General features: G+C 58.9%; 4 protein-coding genes across 4 annotated transcripts; 2 read left to right on the top strand and 2 right to left on the bottom strand.

Annotated features, from left to right (window-relative positions):
* Positions 1 to 157: 157 nt before the first annotated feature.
* On the bottom strand, positions 158 to 2120 carry VOLCADRAFT_47214 (uncharacterized protein; the record flags this gene model as incomplete). Its single annotated transcript, XM_002957295.1, has 4 exons — positions 158 to 211; positions 609 to 719; positions 1313 to 1411; positions 1974 to 2120. Coding segments are annotated over 4 exons (411 nt in total), but the record flags the coding sequence as incomplete, so codon positions are not given.
* Positions 2121 to 2706: 586 nt separating this feature from the next.
* On the top strand, positions 2707 to 6195 carry VOLCADRAFT_98439 (uncharacterized protein; the record flags this gene model as incomplete). Its single annotated transcript, XM_002957328.1, has 7 exons — positions 2707 to 2925; positions 3201 to 3298; positions 3707 to 3904; positions 4237 to 4327; positions 4504 to 4566; positions 4715 to 4813; positions 5086 to 6195. 7 exons carry the CDS (start codon positions 2707 to 2709, stop codon positions 6193 to 6195), a joined length of 1878 nt encoding a protein of 625 aa, XP_002957374.1.
* A 2599-nt stretch (positions 6196 to 8794) lies between these two features.
* VOLCADRAFT_107640 (uncharacterized protein) lies at positions 8795 to 10924 on the bottom strand (the record flags this gene model as incomplete). The annotated part of the gene is made up of 4 exons (XM_002957294.1): positions 10446 to 10924; positions 9905 to 10016; positions 9391 to 9527; positions 8795 to 8993 (listed from the first exon to the last, which is right to left on the bottom strand). The coding sequence occupies exons 1-4, from the start codon at positions 10709 to 10711 to the stop codon at positions 8795 to 8797; spliced, it is 714 nt and encodes a 237-aa protein (XP_002957340.1). The 5' UTR covers positions 10712 to 10924.
* A 1474-nt stretch (positions 10925 to 12398) lies between these two features.
* VOLCADRAFT_107639 (uncharacterized protein) lies at positions 12399 to 22582 on the top strand (the record flags this gene model as incomplete). The annotated part of the gene is made up of 20 exons (XM_002957327.1): positions 12399 to 12546; positions 13169 to 13200; positions 13448 to 13513; positions 13916 to 14004; positions 15142 to 15222; positions 15630 to 15702; positions 16040 to 16171; positions 16783 to 16912; positions 16977 to 17023; positions 17163 to 17213; positions 17300 to 17538; positions 17804 to 17945; positions 18088 to 18175; positions 18913 to 19045; positions 19645 to 19783; positions 20019 to 20156; positions 20282 to 20359; positions 20623 to 20712; positions 21254 to 21393; positions 22480 to 22582. The coding sequence occupies 20 exons, from the start codon at positions 12399 to 12401 to the stop codon at positions 22580 to 22582; spliced, it is 2139 nt and encodes a 712-aa protein (XP_002957373.1).
* Between the last annotated feature and the right edge of the window lie 237 nt (positions 22583 to 22819).

Genomic DNA, 22819 nt, shown 5'->3' with positions numbered 1-22819 from the left:
GCACACATAGTGACCTCCCACTAAGTCATACGCCACCTCAACCAAACACACGGCAGGGGCAGCGGGAGGGGGGAAAGCCACTCCAGCACTCACCTGGCGGCGGCATAGGGCCCCCTGGACCCATGGGTCCGCCCATGGTGGGAGGTGGCAACCCGGGGGGCGGAGGCGAGGTGAGCTTCGTGAGGGCAATACCCAACCCCTCAATCAGGGCCTGTGTGCGGACAGCGGACAGCGGATAGCGGACAGCGGACAGCGGGGAGGGGGGAGGGGGGAGGGGGGAGGGGGGAGGGGGGGAATGAAGCAGGTCGGGATGAGGGCGGTGAAGTCACATATGGATGCGGCTGTGGTACTCTCTCCGCTCCAGCCCGCCCCCATCCGATCCTCCCACCACACACGCACACACATGCACACACCTCAAGCCTTCCTGCTCATCATACTGTTTTCCCCCCCCTTCCTTCCCCCCCCATCGGTTGGCAGACACACACACACACACCCAGAACGTTCCCCCCTCTTTCCCCCTCCCCTCCTCTCCACTCCCATTCTCCCACGCAGCCCACCCCCAGTCCCTTCTTTCCCCTCCCCGCCCCGCCCCTGCCCCGCCCCCTCACCAGCAGGAAGCCGCCAAACGCCGCACTCTTAGCTGCGGAGGACAGCCCGAACCGGAGCTGCAGGAAGCCGCCCGTGAGCGCCCCCGCGCCAATGGCGTTCCAAGGGTCCTCCTGGAGGGGCGGGAGGGGCGGGAGGGGCGTGTGTGTATGTGTATGTAGGTGGGTAGGAGTGCCTGCAGACAGGCCATAAGGAACGTGGCGTTGAAAGATCGAGCTGAGCTATCGCTACACAAGAACAAGATGTGTAACCGCCGTTGTTTCTAATACGCGCACAGCGCACGTCCCCCTTTCCGGACCCCCCCCCTCAGGTCATGTCGGAAGTCGATCCTTGGCTCTCCCGCTCAATATTCCCCCCCCCCCACACACACACACACCTCCTCGCGCCCATAATCCGCGTGGCCGTAAGTACCACTTGCACACACACATACATACACACACATACATACACACATACATACATACTAACATACATACATACTAACATATACACGACACACACGACGCCCTCCCTCGCTGCTCAACATCCCTTCCATCCCCTTCCCTTTTCGCTCGTTGGCTGCACATGACTGTGCATTCGCTTATCCCCTGGATTCCCCTCCCCCCTCCCCCACCTCGCAAAGGTCTCTCTCCCCTTCCCCCGACTCCCCATGCTGGCCCTTTTCGACAATCGTCTGCGCTCCCCGTCGTACCCCCCATGCTTTCACCTTCTTTCTGACGTACTGCAGGGAGCAGTCGAAGAGGGCGAAGGTGAGGCCCCAGTTGGCGAAACTGCCGCCCAGACGGGGGCCCTCCCGGCGCACGGCCTGAGGGGGGGAGAGGCCCACACAGGCCCATACAGGCCAGTAATACACCCAGTCCAGGGAGGGAAAGGGGAGAGGGAAAAGGGCGGACATGGAGGAATGGCAGGGCGGCAACGCACAGTCGGTTTAACGCGACATGGAGTTGTTAAGTGGCCGGCTTAAAGCCGTTGTTGGCGTCAATGTTGGCCAGGGCGATGTGCGGCGCTGACGGGGATGGGGATGTGCGTAGCTGGGTATCGTTGTGTTGCATGATGGATATTACAGAGGTGATGGTAAGTTCAGAATCAGATTTTGAACGTTGTGGAGTATTTGGGCCCGGTTGCCTTAGAGCAGGGTTGGGGCCAACGGGGCAGGTACTAAGGTCTGAGGAGCCTGTGCTGTGGTGCGACCCCAGGGTTCAAGGCAAGTTGAGTTAGTATCGAGCCAAACAAGCTAAAAGCGGTTTGGGTGCCGCACATGGTGAAGTACACAAAAGTGAAGTGGATGGTAGGGAGCATGTCTGGTGCCGGCGACTGATCGGCAAGTATCTCCGCTCCTTCCGGGAGGCGTCGGCGCAAAATCGCACCTCTATGGCTCCCCGCATTCGATAGCCTGAAGGGCTGTTTTTAGTTCCTTTTATCAGGTGCCAGATGCCGCCGCCCACGGCTCCCATGGCGAAGGCACCACCGATATCATTCAAGATGCGGTCTGGGCACGGCTCGCGTTTGTGATCAACCATCGGTTGTTGCTGTTGCTGATTGGGAGCTGCCATCTCTCCCACAGTAATAGTAACTAGTTAAAGAATGACTACCGGAAATGCGAAACCCACCAAAAAGACAAGCAACGAATCAGTGCTCGGATGTTTTCCGTCAGCGTTGCACAGGCAGTGATATGCGGTTGGTTTGCGTGCCTGATGACGAGAGGTACACCACACGGCTCACCTAATATACCAGCAGTTATCAAGGCTTAATTACCGTATAGTGAAGACGACTAGGCAGCCAACAATTTGCTTCGTGGATTTGCAGGGAGGAGGCGTCCGGCTCGTCGTCTCCCTCGCACGACACCGCCATCGCCCGCGCACTGCGACACAACCGTTCATCGCCTGCAACCGTAAAGGCTGCTTTTATAAATCTTCACAGCTTACAATCTATCAACTTATGTCGACAGAGTTCTTTTCACGCCTAGGTGCTAATTGTTTCGGCTTGCGCCGCCAACAATAAACTTTTTTACCTGGCCTTATTGTAATTCCTATCATCCAAGGCATGACAAACCACCAGTAATCGCATGCGAGTTCATTCTTTTGCGACAGCTTGACCAGCATGGGGCGACCGGGCGCCTCCGGTGGCCGCGGCCGCTTCCCCGGAGACCGGGGACAGGGCCGCGGCCGAGGCATGGGGCGGGGTCGCTTGGGCCCGCGCGCGGGAGGTATCTCCAAGAAGCCCGGCGGCGACAGCAGTGCCGGAAGCAGCAGCAGCAGCAGCAACAAGCACCGCTCTGTCAAGAACAAAATCCGTGGCGTCGAGCGCCTGCTCAAGCGGGTGCGTCCCAAATTACTCGCGGCAATTAACTCCCATTAAAAATAGAGACTCCCCCGACCTCCTATCTCGCAACCTTCGGACGGAGGGCGAGCGCGCGGCGCTGCAGCTGCCGTTCATTTCCTGTACATGATGCCCACCCGTAATCGCCGCTTCCCTTTCCTCTGCGTCGTCGCAAATCCTCAACCCCCACGGCCAATGGCCGCTGACCTCCGTGCTGCGTGTGTGTATTGTCGTATTGTGTCGTCGTGCCAACCGTTCCCCACTTCCTCCCTCAGGGAGGTCTCGACCCACGGGTCCGTGCCGCCAAGGAGGCCGAGCTGGTGGAGCTGACGGAGGCCCTGGCTCAGCACCAGCGGCAGGAGCTGGAGAAGAAGTACGCGGTCAAATATCACAAGGCAGGTGATAGTACCTGGGGGGAAGGGGGGAATGCGGTAGAGGAGGAGGACGGGCGGTGCACCGCGAGATGCTGATGATGCTTGTGATGAGAAGAAGCGATTAGAGGTGGCGGAGGATGCACACAATGGCAAGACAAAACGCAGGAGCGCGTGTGGGTTTGCGGGGGCCCCGGGGGACCACCCAGGAGGGTTCGCATTCGGGAAGTAAAGCGGTTGCATGGGCCGTTGTGTGCTCTCCCCCCCCTTACCCCCTTACCCCCTTACCCCCTTACCCCCTTACCCCCTTACCCCCTTACCCCCTTACCTCCCTTACCCCGCCTTGGCATCCGCCCCCTCCGTTGACCCCCCCCCTCCCACGGTGTCCCACTCTGGGGCACCCGGCGGAGTGGATCCATCACGCTGCAGATAAAGTTTTTTGAGCGAGTGAAGCTGGAACGGGCCATTCTAAAGCTAGAGCGCGGACTCCAGGGGGGCCGCGGCGGCAGCGGAAAGAGCAGCGGGGAGGAGGACGGGGAGGCTGCTGGGCCGCCGCTGGACCCCGAAGCGGCGAGGGCAAAGCTGGCGGCGCTGAAAGAGGACCTCATGTACGTCAAGCACTTTCCCAAGGTAAAACGGTATCAGGCGTTTGTACGGCTGTACGACAGTAATCGAGACGGGGGCAAGCGGTGATGTGAAGTGTATCACAGCCAACTGGGGTCCAAAGCGCCCCCGAGGCCATGTCCATGTGGATATGACCTGTCCCGCTGTCCGGGTAAACAGCTTTGCGTACTTTGCTGCGTGTGAAGTGTGAAGTGTGAAGTGTGGACTTCATGGGGCATAGCGGCGCCCTAGGTATGGGCGACGTATGTGTGGTGGGGGGGTATGCGTGGTGCATGTGTGTGCGTACTCTAGCCCGCCTGGCCGCCCGCACGAACAGGGTCCAATGGGTGTTCGTGTCTGACCAACTTGTCGACGTGCCCGGAGGCCACGGGGCAGGCAGGGGAGAGCGGGGGGGGAGGAGGGCGAGGGTGAGCGGAGGTTCGGGGGATTGAGGGGAGCTGTGAGGTCGCCAGGTAATATGTCGCCAGGTCGATATCTGCTTCACGCGGCCAACACCAGAGTGTGTGTGTGTTGGGGGGGGCCCTTTCCAGAGTCTTTGTTGTCTCTTGCCATGCCATGTGCTGCATGTGGTTTGTTGACACAGGGCGAAAAGTACGTCTCCATTCTGCGCAACGTCGAGGACCCAGAGGCCCAGAAGCATCTTGAGGTGAGTACGGCAGAAGTACGACGCGTGTGGAAACGCAGCGTGGTTGCATTATTACATGCTGTAAAAGGCAGATTGCAACAGATGGTTCTCAGGGGGAGTTGGTGCTGTTAGTTTTAACTGCTAACTACCAACCGCTAACTCTCCGCAGACCGAGCGCGAACGGCTCCGTGCCATTGTACGGCGACAAGTAGCGGAGGTGGCGGCGGTGACGGAAGCGGACGAGGGGCGGGCGCTGCTCGGCGACAAGGTACGTCCTGGGTGCATTGTCGTACATTACATCGTACTGTTGTACGGCATGGCATTGCACCTTACCGTACTGTTATCTTCTGACCGCGCCGACCCCGGTTAGCGGTTAGATGTGTGCGCGCGTGTGCGGAATACTGTTGTTCCACCGTTGTGGATCTGGATCTGGATTTGGTTAAGTGTCGCTTTCCACACAGCGCCTGTGTGATACGCTGGAGCACATTCCGATCAGCTCCTCACTTTCAGCACCCCACCTTACATTGGGCCGCACCGTAGGCATTATCGGCTCACCCAGCAGCAGTGGCGGCTACCGTCTCCGGCTTACCGGCTAATGGGGTTGAGGGCAGCAAGGCCGGGGGGAACAGGAGGGGCGCAGCTGACCGTGCCCCCAAGGCTCAGTCAGCACCTCCGAAGCACGCTCCGAAGCACGGCGCTCAGCGTCACAGTGCCAAGACGTCAAGAACGGAAAAGAGGCAGCCCGATGGGGAGGAGGAGGAGGAGGAGGAGGAGGTGCTTCGTGACGATGGGTACGCGGACGAATGCGACGATGACTTCTTTCTCGCGGCGGACGGCGACGACGGTAATGCGGCCGCGGCGGCGGTGACGGATGGGGCCGGCGGCGGTGAGCCCGGCAGCGGCAGCGTTGACGAGCTTGAGGGTCAGAGCAACAGCGTTGATGAGGGTGACGGCGAGGGTGAAGAAGCGGAGGGCGAAGAGGAGGAGGAGGAGGACGGGGGCCAGGGAGATGCGGGGGCCGGCAGGGTGGCGCGGGGGGGCCTTTTGCGGCCGCGGGGGGGCCCGTACAAGCCGCCAGTCGGGCAGCAGCAGCCGCAACAACAGCAGGTGACGCGAACCCAGTCCGGGGGGCCAGCACCAGGCCCAGCAACAGCTAGAGGAGGCGGCAAAGCCGGTGCCGCAAAGCCGCAAGGCTCCTGCGGGCTGCCAACTGTAGAGAGGGGGGCAGTCGGGCTGGCAGCTAAGCGCGCGCGTGTAGAGGGGGCGATGGCGCAGCCGCAGTCGCAGCCGCAGAAGCCACACGGGCAGCAGGCCGAGCTGGCAGGGGCGAAGAGGCCCAGGCATGCGTTTGCGGCAAAGCTGGGCAGTGAGGGCGGGGACGACGGCGAGGAAGAGGAAGATGACTTCTTCTTAGCTGCGGATGATGAAAATGATGATGACGAAGAAGCGCAGCAGGAGCGGCGGCGAGAGGGGAAGGGAGGGAGGAACACGGGGGCGGCAGGGCCGGTCAACGGTGTGCCCAGGCCGGCTCCACGGCGGCCCAGGCACTCCCCTGCGGGCGCCGAAGATGAGGATGATGATGAGGATATCAGGGGCGACGATGGGCCGTACGGCGAAGATGACGACGACTACGACGACGGCGGCGGGTAAGTGACGGATTCCGACAGGTGGGAGGTCGGTCTGCGGCCTCTGATCGCCGTGTGGCTCACGCTTGGCCGGGGTCGTGCTAATCGCTACATAGCCTACTACGCACCCGCCGGCCTGCTGCCCTATGAAAGCCATGGGGAGGGGGCCGCACGGCTCAAAGGGCTTGCTAAGAAAGAGTTAACTTAAGGCTATTTACGAGATCTAGCTGAAGCCCGCGGATATGCTCACGCTAGCTCACGGCTGCCGCAGGGCGCAAACAGGTCCCGATGAGGGCCGCCGCTCCAGCAGCCCTCCCATCAACAATAAAGACCCGCGATTATAGTCCGATGAGCTAGGGAGGCGTGTGTGTCGGGATTCCAACGCATAGCCTCGCTCGTGCTGCTGCTAATCTGACGAACCTGGTTAAAGCTCGCTTTGTCCTGTCACTGTATCCGTTCGTTCGTTCGTTCGTTCGCGCACTGTAGTCATGCTTTCCAGGGCACGGATGCGGCGGGGCTGGATGGCGACGACAGCGACGGAGGTGGCGATGACTCAAAGCACCAGGGGGCCGCGGGGCTGCGGCACCGGCAGCACCACCACCACCACCACCACCACCAGCAGCCCCGGCAGCAGGCGAGGGCAGGCAGGGGCGGGTCCCCCGGGTTCCTGCGGCGGGGAGGGACCGGTCGGCCCCAGGGACATGCGGATCGCGGGATGCCCAGTGTGCGGGGGGGCGGTGCGGGGGCTGGGAGGGGTTCCCCCAGGGGTGGACGTGGCAGTGGTCGCGGCGGTCGCGGCGATGGGGGCAGAGGCCGTGGCGGCCCTTTCGTTAGCTTGGAAGGCGCAGGGCAAGGCGGATGGGCCGTAGGTGGCGGGGCCAGAGGTGGCAGGGGCGAATCACGCGGCGCCGGCGGTCGTGGTGGTGGTGGTGGTGGTCGTGAGGCCGGTGGTCGTGGTGGTGGAGGCCGTCGCGGCGAAACACACACACCCCTTGACCCTAAGCAGCCTCTGCGCTCCCGGGCCGAGGGCGGTCGTAAGCGGCGGAAGAAAGGCGGCAACGCCGGATGAGGGGGAAGCTGGTCGGGGGGAGGCATTGGCCGGGGGGGGGGTTTGGGGTTTTTTGAGGAGGGAAGGGGGGGAGGCTGCCCCGCGAGGGTGGGGGTGCAGTCCTCCCACTGCCCCTAGTGATCCTGCTGCTCTCTTGGCCGTACTGGATGTACGTTGGCGGTTGGGATTAGTGTCGTGGTTCCCGGGGGGGGGTCTTGGAGGTCAAGGTGCAGTTACGGAAGCACGAGGTGCGTGTGGGCTGTGCGCGTGTTTTAAGAGGGGGGAGAAGATGGAAGGAGGTTTCCCGCGGTGGTGTGAAGCTTGACCCGTACAGCTTGGCTCTGGTGCGGGGCCTTTCTGCCTTTCCGGTAGCGTGGCGTGCAGAGTGAGGGGTTGGGGTGGGGCCTGCCGCGAGGGGCAGCGGGTGCGGGGGTGGGGGTGGAGAGCAGGTTTGACTGGTAGCCGCGGACACGGGGGGAGGGCGTGACAATGGTACGGCACGGCACGGGATGGTGTTGAGGCAGGGAACCCCGAGGTGTTTGTAAGCGGGACTGGGCTGCGTAAGAAATACAGACAAAGCTACAGGCAAACTAGCGAGTTTGTAGCGAAAAGGGCACCAAGCTAAGAATAGTAGTAATATAACCTCTTCCAGGTGCGTGTGGGCTGTGTTTCACTCTTCCTGCAACCTCTTCAAACCATCCGCATAGAAAGGGAGAGCACTACATACGACAAGCGCCAACACGTTTAAATATGACAGGAAAGAATCTAAAACCAGCTGAAGGGCCTTACACACACCTCAGAGTGCGTGACCGCTGCGCCCATTTAGACACGGGGGCACACGGGGTTGTAACCCGGCTGCCGCCAGTGCCGCTACCATTGACATCACCGTCACTCGAGCACCAGGGGTCAGAGCCATACTCGTCCACGCGCCCACACAGCGCTTTCCGACACAGAGTTTCCCTGTCATACGTAAAGGGGCCTTATGTATACACTCCTACGCCTAAGCTCCGTACGACAAGGCCTCACCCTGCAACACCTCATATAACTGTCCGTGTGAACGAATGCTGTTACAGTATATCTAAAGTATCACAGTTTATATGTATGTAGACATGTATGTATGATGTGTGAAACAGGGGGGTGTATCTTCGCCCGTGGCAGCTACCCTGCGAAACCCTGCCTTCCCCGGTATTTCGGGGCACCCTCATCCAGTCACCCTAGTCAACTTCTCAGTGGATCGCTAAGGTTCCGCACCCACCACCAGCATCCAACGGAATCTGCCGGGTCGACAGCGGCCCAACTCCATTCCTGGTCGGCTCGCAGGTTAACTTTATCCCAGGTCACCACCGTCCATCAACTAGGGGCGCAATGCCTTCCACCATCGGAAGGACTTTTGACCCTAACGGTATCGATCCCGGGATCTCCCGGGGGCAATGGTCGCGCCTTACCAGTAGTGCCAAACCCTACCGTATGTATGTATGTATGTACGTCACAACAATCGTAAAATCTCCCCAAGCCAGAAGCCCCCGACGGACAGCCAGACCGCATCCTTTCCTGTCGCCTCCCATCCCCCGCCCCATCATTTGACAAACAGCTCCTTTTTGAGCTCCCGAACCACGGCCGCCACCGTCTCTTTATCCCCCAGCGGAGCCAGGCGGGCATATGCGCGGAAGAGCGCCTTTAGTTCGGCCTCCTTGTAAATCCGCTTGTCGAGTATCTCAGCCATCATGGCCTTCTTGTAGGTAGCGCGGTCAGCCATCCGCAGAGCCTCCTCGTACCTGCGACCCCCGCGTGTGTGTATTGGAGGGGCGGGTGGGGCGACGGACAGGGAAACCCGGGTTTGGCGAGCGGCCGGTTGCCCCGTACGACCATGCAAACACGCAAAGTGTCTTTTCCTCTCTCACCCCTCTTCCACTTTCCACCTCCTCCTCGCAGCAGTGTGGACCCCCTCCTGGCCACGGCCTCCCGCGGCGATTGGCTTCCCTACCAGTCCCCAATGGATCTCCAGCTCACCTCACCAAACCCCCATCATGCACAGCTTTCTGCACTTTACGGATATACGACCCATCACCTCCATTAGTCGCTCCCCCCAACCCATGAGTCCCCGACCCGGACATCACCCCCCGACACCATACACACACGCACACACTCACACACACTCTCTCTCACACACACCTGGACTTGGGAAATGCGGCACCCAGGGATTCACGTACACTCCAACCGGCGTACTGGTCGCCGGGGGGCACGTGACGGCGGCTGCGGTCGCGTGCCCAGGCGGGGGCCGAGGCGGGTCGCATGGCCTCCATCTCCGCCTAAGTACACAGTGAGGTGCATGGTGTGGGTGAGGGGGTGAGAGACAAAGGGTGTTGAAGGGGACAGACGGGGCATAGACGACGAAAAACTAAATTTACTGCGTGAAATTACGAAATGCGTCCAGCGTGTTGATTGGCATTGGTTTAGTCGCTAGGTTGCTGGTGATGTAGGCGCCCACGACGGCTGCTACTGCTGCACTGCTACTGCTGCAGTGCTGCTGCTACTGCAGCGACAGCAGCGGTACTCGGCGCTCTAGTTTCTTCCACTGGATCTCTGAAGGATTCCTCCACGGGAGGGGGTGGCCCCTCCGAACAGTGCCCTTCCCAACACCCCACTTCGCGCTGCCCCTCGGCCCTCTCGGCCCCTAGCGGCCCACCTTGAGCATGTCCTGGTAGGGGTTGGAGTCCCTCCGCAGGTAGACGGGGTACACGGTAGTGTCCCAGGGGTTCTTGAGCCGGGAGGTACGGGTGTACGACTCCTCTATGCGCCTGACGGGGGGGAAAGAGCGGGGACGGGTTGCAGAAGGGCGGGGAGGGGTTGGGAAATTCTTAGCAACGAGCTGGTGGGGGAGAAGGACCGGGGAGGGCGTGGGAGAGAGGGCGGCAACCAAGGATACGAGGAGAAGGAGAGGGGGATGGTCGTCTGGAGGGGGGAGATGTTTATTGTGGTACAAGGGGTCGGATGTAGCAAGGGTGAGGGGGGAGATGTCGGTCGGAGTCGCGGGGTGATGAGACGTTTGGAGGGGGTTTCGCCCTGCATGTCAAACAGGGACTCTGCCTCCTCCCTTAGGCTCATGAAAGTGCCGAACTGTAAGACGTGCTTTTTAAGATATGACTGCGCGCATATCAGGAGATTGGCGGTGGTTTGTTTTTTCCGCCTAATGAGTTATGGACGGGTCGTCGGAGGCGTCGGCTGACCTGTACATGTGGTACAGATTGTTGACGTGTTCGGCAGAAACTGGATTGTGGGCTGCACGGCGTGCCGCCCGATTTCGGCTGAGACGCTCTGCCAAGGACATGTCCTCTTTATAGCGCTTGGCAGCTGCCAGCTCCACTGTGGATGGCCGAATATCATTGATGCGCTCTTGCATGTGGCGGTACTCGTCCAAGATAAGTTGTACCCCACCCAGGTTTTCCGAGTTAGGCGGGAATGCGGCTTTGCCGCGCTCATGGCGGAGGCTCATGGCGGCGTTCGCTATCCCTGTGCAAGCTTACGCCATTAGGTCGGTGGGCGGAATAGAGCCAAAAAAACTAGTTCAACATATGGGTCAACTCAAAGGTATTACAAAGAATGTTGTATTAGGGTGGAAATAACGAAGTCCCTCTTTAACAAGGATAATACACGAAAGGCAGTTACTTCAGAGTTTTTATATTCGTCTTAGGACCAGCGTTTTGATACATGAATGCGAAACAGTGGTAGCTACGCATTGATTGTATATGCTGTGCAAGCTCCAGTTGAGAAGTTTTAAGCTGCAGTACGGCAGTCGTAACGTCCATATGTCCGTGTGCTTTGCAACAGTGCAACAGAAGGTATGGCCGCTGTGGCTCCAACGGAATTGCCGATATGCATTTCCACGCAGCTAGATCACAGGACATACTATTACTGAGTGGTTAAAGCTTATGAGTGCGTTGTGTTGGGTCAATTCCCTTAGTCCCTACGAGGGAATGACATGCTTCTGTGGCGTATTGTAAATGATCCCTCACCCCAAATGTTCCGTTTTGCTTATGTGACAGCATTTAGCGGCCACCCGGTCAAACTGCCGGTATCGACCAGCTAACTGCATCACTATTTACTACCTGGTATTATGATTAAGATTCATTCACCTTGGTTTATGTAAATTGAGGTAACCGCGCTGTCCGTGGAGCATTCGGCAAGACGTTCATGGTTGTCTTGAGGCTAAGAGGTGCACAAGGGTTACTGGAGCTGCCCACATCTTTGACATAGATAGCCCCTTTATTACAAACCGCGGTGCTGTTCCGGCCGCGGCGCATGAGGCACAATTCAGCGCACTCCTGGAGTGCGCTTCTTGGACCAAGAAGAATGCGTCCAAAAGCAAGCCAAGACCCCGCTGCTGGAATTGTGCTTAGCAAGGAAATGCCGATCGGCCTGAAGCCCTGTGCCGCACAGAGGACCTGAACACGGCAAGTCCGAGGACGCAGGTGCCAGAGGTTTATCCGTTGTCAACGGGCCCTTCTACCCCGGGCCCTGCTAGGCGCTTACCTGGCAAAGCACAGAAACACTCCCATTTGGATAGCACAGGTTTGGATAGCAACCTACTCAAAAGCATTTAACAAAGTGAGGCCATTACTGTTTCTCCTGAACTTAACTCAGCTGTCATGAACCTGTTCCTACAAAGCTACCCCCCAGCCGCAGCTGGAGCTGTGAAGACGGTTGGAGACAGATCCTTATATACGTGGTACAGCATGGCCTCTTGGGCTCAGAAGCATCTATGAACATGCACGAGGATCTTGCACGGGTCGATGCTAGTGAGTCCTGCGGGTCTCGTGTCGTAGAGGGAGAACACACCGTAACCGTAGTGGTTTCTCCCCTCGGAGGTGCTTATGATTAAGGCACTCCACGTAGGAATATTCGTCCGCGCTGTTATGCGCGTTATATAAACGGACCCCTGGGAAAGGGTTCCAAATGCTGCCGTGCGTGTGTACGGGTCGCATGCATGTGCTTCATGACCATTACTGCTTGAACATCTACAGGTCCTCACTTCTAACGGCTCCATTTGTTGCTGTCGCTTAGATTAGTGTCGAACCTTGTCTTGTCAACTTGCATCATCTCAAGTCGACAAAATGCCACTTGTACTCCGGCACATGAAGGGCCTAAAGTATGATTATATTATATTGAGTCTGTGATCGCTTATGAACGAGTGCTCTAAGTTACCTGTAATTGAACTGTCCATTTGTCCGCAGTGGCCTTTTGCCTGGCTCAATGCAAGCCATTCCGAATTCCAGAGGACCTTTTACAATTGCTCAGGTCTGCGGTGCAGCCATCATCCTAGGCAGCGAGGTGCGGCAAGCCACATGGCAACGTGTCTCGGACGCATGTGCGCCACAAAGGTCGTTTTCTCTCGCGTCTCGGATAAGCATGTTTTCCTGAAAACGTACCCAACATGACCTGAGAAAACCAGCTGCATGGCCAGCCTGGCCCTAGCTGTTAGTAATGTCGGAGCGAACTAGATTTGTTCCCCGTCTCCGACCGAAAAGTTCGCGCGTTCATAACCGCATTTCCGCACCCATGCAGTCGCACCAGTTCAAGCACCTCCCTTCCAAAAGGACGCCCACATTTGGGCCTGCGGGCTGTGGTGTTCACCTCGTGCCCATGGCCTCCTCGTCACGTCGGGCCCTGCGGTCCTAGCTTCCACCCCGTCTTCCCCTAGTAGCAGACGACCACATACGCTTGCCCCGCATATTGCATAACCCCAGGGGCATATCCGGTGTGCGCCTTAAGCAGACTTCCCTGCGCCAGGGCTCTAGTCCGGCCCTGGTCCAGGGAGGGAACAATGGAATGGGGTAAAAAGCAGCAGCGTAAGGGAATCAGAAAGTGCTCTGCTGCTGTGACCCAGCTCGCGAAAGTCCGACCCAAGTCAGTGTCGGCCCCACGGGCTCCAGCGCCTCCCCTCTCCTCGCAGGACCTCACAGGTGTTGGGGAACACCTCCCCAGGTTCGATCCCGGGGTGATCTAGGGCCCTTTGCCTAGACATGCATACACACATACATACATACACACATGTATGTACGGCTCTCGCGGCCCACAGTGTAATCTAAGTCATACACACATACATACACACATACATACACGCATACATACACGCATACATACACACATACATACACACATACATACACACGGAATCTAAGTTATCCCTGCGGCCGGCCCCACCTCGCTTCTGCTACCTCCCGCCTTGCAGGACAACCTGGCCCCCCAGCATATCCTCCGAGGCCACGACAGCTCCATCACCGCATTCGCCATGTCGGTGGGTCGCCGAGTCGCTGGGCCACGTAGACATTGGGCGTTACATGATGGCAGTCGTACATCATACTCGACATTTTGGCGCCCTCCCCAGAGCCTTCACCCACCCAGGCCGCGTATGCTGTGGCAGCTTGATGACCTCACCCATGTCCGTACATTCGTACATCCATACATACAAGAGATTATATATGTATCGCGATTTGCGATGTTCCCTTTGGGCACTCTCCGGGTCACCGGAGGGAAGATATTACACACGTGCACAGATGTGCACACATACTAAGTGCTTTGCACATACGTGCCAAGGTTGGCACACGACACCGACACCATTACGCGATTAACGATATAACCAACGGTAAACGGTACAAAATTGTTCTCAACACCCAACCCTTTGAACCGCTGTTAACAGAACGGCGGCGGGCTGCTTGCCACGGGTCAGGGGGGCCCCCAGGCCGATGTGATGATCTGGGACCTGGGGAGCCTGAGCTCCAAAACCAGGTGTGATGGCGGATGATGGGAAGGAAGAACAAGAGCGTGGGTCCTTAGCTTCCGCTCTCGCTTCGGAAAACCCTAGCAGTGCTGCAGCTGGTGTCGATGATGCTATAAACCAGCATCCAAAAAAGTCAAAGTTTTGAAAGGCATGGAATCATCATCAATATGACCGGAGATAATTGTTAATATACCGACAATGCCGAAATTCAAAAATCGCACCCGATGCGATTCGAACGCACGCGGGGAGACCCCACCGCCTTAGCAGGGCGGCGCCTTAACCACTCGGCCACAGGTGCACACAGTCTGCAAGCTCCAGCTTGCTGCTGGGGTGGGAGATGATTAGTTCACATCTAAAACGTATATATACGCGTCAGGATAATGCACAATCAAACAAAAAAGTGCCACGCATATTTAGCTCCGTTAAACGAATCGGAACCTATCTCCATCCTATCCGAACATATATCCATCCTAGCTGCATTAACCAAATCAGAACAACCCCATAGCATGTTACCCTGGAACGGTCGCAGCCCCGTGATGATGCTGATGATTGCTCTGAGATCAGAGAGCACCCGTCCACTTTATGTGATGGTATTCCTGCAGCAAAAGACCGAGGATCGACAGATTGTAGTAGCTATGGCACATTACGGCATACACAATGTCTATAAATACTGTTAAAACGCTCTGCTGTAGTCATCATCGAAAGACACCTTTTCAGTGGCCAGCTGCTCCAATTGGTATTGAAACCCGGTACATGTTGTAACCCATAAGGTTGTCTGTCTGTGACCGGCATTAGTGCAGAGGCGCTGCAGTAGTGCTTTGTTTGGTTTCTTATGGCTGCAACACCCTCCCTAAAGTCCCCATCTCTTCATCTCCACCTCTGAACCGAATAGCCCTTTTGCCGCCGCCCACTTCCCCCCCTCGCCTGGAGCCCTACCTGAGGCGGTTCGTGGTCGTTGGCGGTTAGTGGTGGTTATTGCTTCCCTTGTGTTGCAACCACCCAGCGGATGTTTGCTTCTGTGACACGTACATGCACACGTCCCCCACCGCACCAACAACGTCCCCATATCGGTTGACGTTAACCTAAACCCCAACCTCCAACCGCCGAACCCCAACCTCCAACCGACCCGGTTGGTTAATTGAAAGGTTCTCGGAGCACAATTTGGAGGTGTCGTCATTGGCCTTTTCGCATGACGACCGGTTGCTCATGTCAGCGTGCTGCCGCAAGTGAGTTGTGTACAACGGTGTACGATGCCTTCCGACGCTGTACTTGTACATCTGCGGAAGATTTTGCTAGAGCTGCACCCCCCCCTTTGCCTTGGGTTGCAAGTTCTCAAAGCAGGTGTGTTGTGTGTGATGTATCCACCCTCACTTTTACTTGCGTTGCTCACCAAAATATGCCGGCGCTGAATTGTGTGAGGTGCTGCTGCTGGTGGTGGTGATGATGTTGCATAGTATCCAGGGCAATGGTTGTACGGCATGTACGGATGGAGGGTAAGGTGTAGTACCCATATAAGGCTTGACGCAGCCCCGACGCGCTCTTGTCGTTGACAAAACTGATCCTGTAATATCGGCCAAGAATCTGCAACTGTTTCTCCACCGCCGTATTTTCCCGCCGTACCTGTTTCTTGAAGGGGCGCTAAGCTGGTCGTACTGGATACGGCCACCATGAAGGTCGTCACGCGGGCCCCCCTGGAGCCGCTCAAGGTTGGTGGCCACAAAACACGTATTAGTACGACGGCCGTAAGGCGCACCTGTACGGCGTACCTGGGCTGGGCCCAAACTTCAAACCTCAACAAAACAGCCAGTGGTGATCTTTTTAACCTTCCTAACCAGGTCCTCCATCCTAGGTTGAATCGTACGACACTTTTCATTCTCATTTTCATCCACCCGACTGACCTGATGTGGATAATCCTGGTACTGCCACTGCTATTGGTGCCGGCAGCCTGGGGCCCATGCCGTCTCCAGTCCCCTGCTAGCGCTAACCACCACCACCACCACCTATCATCGACTGCCGACCCTCAACTGAATTTCCGGCTTGCAGCTGATAACCGCCGCCGCCTGGGCTCACGGGACGGCTGCCGGCGGCCGTACATACACGTTCGCGACAGCGGCGGCGGCGGATGTTACGATCTGGACACTGGACCCTTACTCGGGACAGATCTCCGGGAAACAGGTACGGCAAGCTGTGTGGTTGGGTGCGGCCAGTAATGCGGCTGGTAGTGCAGCTAGTAGTGCGGAGATGAGGATGAGGAGAGAGGGGGGAGGGGGAGAGGAGGAGGGCGAGAGGAGGAGGGGGAGAGGAGGAGGGGGAGAGGAGGAGGGGGAGAGGAGGAGGGGGAGAGGAGGGAAGGGGGGAGAGGAGGAGGGGCGGAGGAGGGAAGGGGGGAGAGGAGGAGGGGGAGAGGAGGAGGGGGAGAGGAGGAGGGGGAGAGGAGGAGGGGGAGAGGAGGAGGGCGAGAGGAGGAAGGGAGAGGAGGAGGGGGAGAGGAGGGAAGGGGGGAGAGGAGGAGGGGCGGAGGAGGAGGGGGAAAGACGAACCACGAACGAGTGAAGCTGCTGCAAGGAAAGAGTGTACAAGCAGCAGAACTGACCAGTAGGCGTAGTAGGAGGAGGGGGAGAGGAGGGGGCGAGAGGAGGAGGGGGAAATAGGAAGATGACGCGGTACTGGGTTTGCTACTTGGCACGGACAACTTACTTCTCACAGCTCCTCCTCCAGCTCCTCCTCCAGCTCCTACCCGCGCCTGTCCGCGCCACCTCGGTGTTACCCGTGCTGTCCTGGTCCAGGTGGTGCTCGGCTCCATACGGCGCGAGTACACGAGTCTGTTGTTCTCCCCGGACGGCAACTGGCTGTACTGCGGTACGGCAAGCGGTGACGTGGTCACCATTAACGTGCAGCGCATGAGTGTGCAGGTAGGTGCGTGGCATGAGGGGAAACCCCTAGGGCTTTGGTTTCCCCCCCTCCTCCCCCCGCCGTCTAGGGCTCTATCACCCACACCCTCTCCTTTTTTTGGATCCTCAGGAGCTGGTGAGGGAATAAAATCCCGTTGGTACGGCTCCGCCATACCACCCCCCGAACACGGCTGGCCCCAACTCGCACCGGGGGGTTTTTAGAACTCCCTTCCCCTCTCTCCTTGTCTTCCCTTTCCCTCTCTTTCCCCCTTCAGCCCCCCCCATATCCTCTCGTTGAGACCCACGTTTCAGACTATCCGTCCCCAGTCAGTGTTCCGATGGTCTCCTATCCCCCCTGTCCTCTCTACACCTTTCCCCCCTTTCCCGGCACTCACTGTACATGTCCCACCAGCTGGCTCACCCAGTCTGTAGCGGTGGCGGTGTCGGTGGGCTGCTGCTGTCCCCGGAGGGCGGCGGCGCTGTCATCGCCGCGGGTCGGGATGGCAGTCTGTCCGCCTTCAACCCCGCAGGGGGTGCCTGGAGGGAGCTGAGGCCCTTCGCCGCCGCCCCGGGAAGCCACATCACCAGCTTCTGTCTGAGCGCGGATAGATCCGCATTCCTGCTGGGAACCACCCAGGGGGCCGTGCTCAGGTGCGTATGCGTGTGTGTGTATGTGTCGTACCACACCAAACCACTCCACAACTTAAACCTCGGCCTCTTTGACCGCTACCCCCCAATACCCCCCACCCCCGCCACCGTGTTCGGGTCCACTGGCCCCCCTCAAACACCCGTTCCATACCCTTTATTAACACCCCGCTCAGTTCCTCCTCCCCTCCTCCTCCCCCTCCTCCTCCCCCTCCTCCTCCCCCTCCCTGAGCTACCTCCCCCTCCTCCCCCAATCCCCCCCCGTCTCCAGACTGGACCGAACCACCCTGCAGCTGCACACCCTCAGTCAGGCCCAGGGGGGCTGCACCACCGGGGTGGCCTTCGCCCCGGGGCAGAGCGACGCGGTGGCGGTCAGCTCGTCGGACGGCTCCGTAGCGGTGTGGAGTGTGCAGGTAGCAGTAGTGGAAAGGGGGGGTGGAGAGAGGGGGAGAGGGGAAACACAGCCGCGGTGGTGGACGTCATCATCTGGCCCCCAGCCCTCAGCATGTTGCGTCTAGAACCCACTGCCCCGCTGCCCCCCCCCTCACTTCCTAGGACTTCACGATGCAATGTAAGGCCCAGGAGCCATCCCAGGCGGGAGGGGCCTTATGCTGCGCGATGACACGTGATGCAATTGTCTCGGGTGAGTAGTTGGGGCGGCACGGGCGGGGGGGAAGTGAAGGGGAGTGAAGGGGAGTGAACCGCTAATAATAGACACCGGCGGCGGCGGGGAGGAAGGGGAAGACGAACCACGAACGAGTGAAGCTGCTGCCAAGGAAAGAGTGTACAAGAAGCAGAACTGATTTAGATTTTGCCTGGAAATTGCTAGGGGGGGGAAGGGGGGGAGGGGTTCGGGTCGAGGTGGCTTTTGCAATGAAGCGCACGAGCCTTTTGTTTGCTGCGTGCGCAACGCATGTGCGTGTATTGCAGTAGTGCAGCACTGCCCTCCCCCCAACCCCTACGGAAGCGGGAGGTGCTCAGCAGCAGCCGCCGCAGCAGCAGCAGCAGCACCAGCAGCAGCAGCAGCAGCAGCAGCTCCTAGTGCCTTGGACGTGTCGGCAGTCGGGCCGCCTTTGCTTCGTGATGATGCACATCGTCATCATCATCATCAGCAGCAGCAGCAGCAGCAGCAGCAGCGTCATCATCATCATCATCATCATCATCATCATCATCATCATTATGCATAACTGCTTTCAACCCGTCTCCGATGTCGAAGATGTCGAACCTGCCCCAATTGTGAATCGATTTGAACCGACGACTCGATTCGGTTCAATGTAACGCGTTCTTGCTCTTTCCCTTTTCCCCCCTTCCCCCCCCTCTTGGTCCCCTGGGGCATACACATACATACGTACGTACACACATGCGTACACACATACACAGGTTGGGCTGACGGCCACATCCGCTGTCATGCCCGCACGGGCGGTGGTGCCCTGTGCGCCCCGCTGTGGGTCATCCCTGGAGCCCACTCCCTGGCGCACTCAGTGGGGGTCACCGCGATGAAATTGGCACACGGGTGGGTACGGCATGACCCACGGGCCACTCGGTCCGTCTATCCATCCGTCCGTCTGTCTGTCTGTCCGTCTGTCCGTCCACCAGTTAACGCTGTGTATTCATCGCAGTATCGGTCGCATTAACGTATGCCGCTTGTGATGCTGTTGCGCCGTCGTACAATGTGGCCGCCCCCGCCTCCGCCATTTTCGCTATTTAGTTGGTCCTTCGCACACACAGACCAGGAAAAACACACACAGACAGACACACGTACATACATACTACATAGCAAGTATAATATGTATAAAATTAACGGTTTCTTTATCTAAGATCAGGTAGATAATGGTAATGCCCAGACTTTTGCAGTTCCTACGCACATGCACATGCACATGCACATGCACATGCACATGCACATGCATACACGTCCACACACACAATATACATGTATCAGGACTATATGCACAGTTCAGTTTGAAACGTATGAGAAGTTCATTTCAACCCCCCTGACGGTGAAGAACCTCCGGATGCGTCAATCGGGAGGGCCCCCAGCTGCTATCAAGACGTACCTGACCCCCCGCCTCCCGTACGCCCCCTCCCCCTTCCCCCCCTGGATCTTCCCTCTAGCGGGGGCTTCCTGCTGACGGGGGGAGCGGGTGGAGAGCTGAGGTGCTGGGACCTCCGGAGCAGAGAGATGGCCGCACACATGAAGCTGCACATGGAGAAGCTGGTGGACGTGGCGGTGATGGCGGACGACAAACATGTGGTAAGCGTGTACGGCGGTGTACGGCGGTGTACGGATCGGGCTCAAGGCGTGTTTGAAGCTCCATTCTACGTCCTTCTACGTAGCCTTTCTGTGCCCCTATGCCACTACTACTGTGCTCACCGTAGCTCCCGGCTCCTCGCTTCGTGCGCACCCGAGAGTCCCGTACCGCCCGCCGGTGGGTGGGAAAGTCACGTCTTCCCCCCCCCCCGGTCCACCCCGCGGTCTTCCCGCCCAGGTTGCAGCCTCCGAGGACCGCTCCTGGAGCCTGTGGGAGCTGGGCTGCGAGAAAGCCCGAGTCACCTGGCGGAGCAACTCCATGATACGCGGGCTGGCGGTGTCGCCTGATAAGGCAAGAGATGGGATTGGGTGGGGGGTTAGGGAGGGGGGCGGGGTGTGGCGACGTAGGCGGGTAGGCGCGCGATTTAGGAACAGTATATGACCCCAGAATTATCATACTACCAAGCTTACAAAACAGGGTTCAATTCCCACGCTGAGCAGGTATCGGTTGTGACCATCACCCTGGACCGCAAGGTGCAAATGTGGGACGTGCGAGGACCCGAGCCCCGCTGGACCAAGGTGATTGCAAGGGTGGTGGTTGGGGGGCCGGGTGGGGGCCCACTGCGGGATAGCGGTGGCGGGTTTTAGGGGGTGGGATAGATGGTGAGGGATAAAAGGGAGGAGCGGGGAGAGGCAGGTTGAGGGTTGATGGGGGTCGTTCGGAAGGGAAGCCTCCTTTCCCACATTCAATCGTCTGTCCAATCCTCCCCCTCCCCCCGCCCCCTACACCCTCCACACGCACACGCACACACACACACACACACACGTACGGCACCCTCCAGGTGGAGGCTCACGGCGTGGAGGGCGGATGTGTGGCCAGTGACAACCGGGGTGTCGTGTTCGCCACTGGCGGCGCGGACAACGCTGTCAAGGTGAAGCGATCATGCGTACATTCGCGGCTGTGTGTGTCTGCGCTTTCCAAGCGCACGGCAGCAGCCATCTTATGCTGCGGATAAGGGGCTCGTTTCAAACGGCTTCAGGGACGGACCTTTTATCGTCTGCCCTGCCCTGCCCTGCCCTGCCCTGCCCTGCCCTGCCCTGCCCTGCCCTGCCCTGCCCTGCCCTGCCCTGCCCTGCCCTGCCCTGCCCTGCCCTGCCCTGCCCTGCCCTGCCCTGCCCTGCCCTGCCCTGCCCTGCCCTGCCCTGCCCTGCCCTGCCCTGCCCTGCCCTGCCCTGCCCTGCCCTGCCCTGCCCTGCCCTGCCCTGCCCTGCCCTGCCCTGCCCTGCCCTGCCCTGCCCTGCCCTGCCCTGCCCTGCCCTGCCCTGCCCTGCCCTGCCCTGCCCTGCCCTGCCCTGCCCTGCCCTGCCCTGCCCTGCCCTGCCCTGCCCTGCCCTGCCCTGCCCTGCCCTGCCCCGCCCCTCTACGTTCTCGTCTTACCGTGCGGCACTCCCGTCGCGGTTGCTCGGTCGCAGGTATTTGACTGGCACAACGGCAATGAGGTGGCGGCAGCGACCGTCCACTCAGCTCCGGTGGCCAAGTTGGCTTTCAGCCCGGACGACCGAACCATTGTGTCGGTGGCCGTAGACGGCACCCTCGCATTCTGGCAGCTGATGTGAGGTTGTGTGTGTGTGTGTGTCCATGGTCTGAGCCTCAGGCAAGGACTGACGAGGATCTGCACACGATTAATTGTGCGTATGTCTTTCTGTGTGCGTGTCTGTGTGCGTGTGTGTGTGTGTGTGTGTGTGTGTTACAGACGGATGGCACCTGGCGTATTACTGGGATGTGCGATGGCGGTGGCAGCCAGGAGAGGGGGCCAGGGTGGGGAGCACAGAACGGAACAGCCCGCCAGACTGGCAAAAGACGGCGACTGGCGGGGGGGCCGCCACCCTTGCAACGGCACGAAAGCACCCACCCACACTTTATCCACATGCATGCGCACGCGGGCACACGTTCCCGGTACGCATAGTTTCTTGCAGAGAGAACGGGAGACAGGAGGAGAAGGAGAGACAGGAATTGCTGTGGATTGAAGCGAGAGAGTGTGTATGTGCGGGTGGGGTAGCGCTTACTGCGATTGTTTCGACGTGGATGGGGTGGCCACCCATGGGGTGTGGGGGAAGTAGAAATATTAGAATTACGACGACGCTCCGGGTCTGCAGCGCTGTGGAAAGTGCAGCTGGCGATGGCGGCGGTGTGCGCGGTGCAGGTCTGTGGTGATGAGGTGGTGGCGCGGGGGTTGGGTGCTGTTTGTTGGTGGTAGGCGGACTAGCTAATGGGAAAGGTAGCTGCTGTGGCTGCCAGCGCTGTTTGTCAGTCTGGCAGTCCAATGGCTGTAGTAATGACCTTGACCTTGGAGGTAAAGGTCCCCGGTCAATCGCCCTGGCACTTTGATGCTGCAGAAAAGACAGACGTGGATTGCCAACGGCTACAGGGAGGGGTGCGGTTATGCGGGGCAGGCTGGCTAACCTCCGCCCCGCCAGGCCTGGCAATCCGCGGTGCATCGGATGCCAACCTCCAATATAACAGCCGTAAGTCTAAAAGCTGTACGTCACAGATCCCCGGTTGCGCGATATACAAGAACAACAAGCAGCGCTGCCGCTCGTGTGTTTTGTGGTTGTCAGGTTGGCGCTTGAGAGACCTCACGTGAAGACCCACGGGTCCCAGAAATCCCTTCTTCTTGCGCCCTGCTGCGGCCCCGCAGGCGATTTCTCTCGCAACAACAGCAAGTTAATCCCAGCCCTCATCCTCCTCTTCCTCGTCCCGTGCACACATACAAAAATGTATTGGTAGCCACGCATCCGTAATCAGCTATATATCACATATCAATAAGGCGTATACATATTTGCGATTGCACCGCACCGGACACAGCCCCAGATACACAAAACGGAGGTACCCGGAGAGCCGGTTGTGCCTGCAGCGCAGCGACTAGCGCGCACAGAAGCGCACCCGTGCGTCGAGAACCTCTTCAACCGACATATAAATTTTGACCACTCGTGCACTGAGGCTCCAACAAAACCTCTTTTTGTCGGAGCCTGCGCACA

Source organism: Volvox carteri, assembly GCF_000143455.1.
Source record: "Volvox carteri f. nagariensis unplaced genomic scaffold VOLCAscaffold_72, whole genome shotgun sequence".
Taxonomy (NCBI): Eukaryota; Viridiplantae; Chlorophyta; class Chlorophyceae; order Chlamydomonadales; family Volvocaceae; genus Volvox; species Volvox carteri.
The sequence above is the reverse complement of the archived record's forward strand: the minus strand, read 5'-3'. Positions and strand labels throughout refer to the sequence as shown.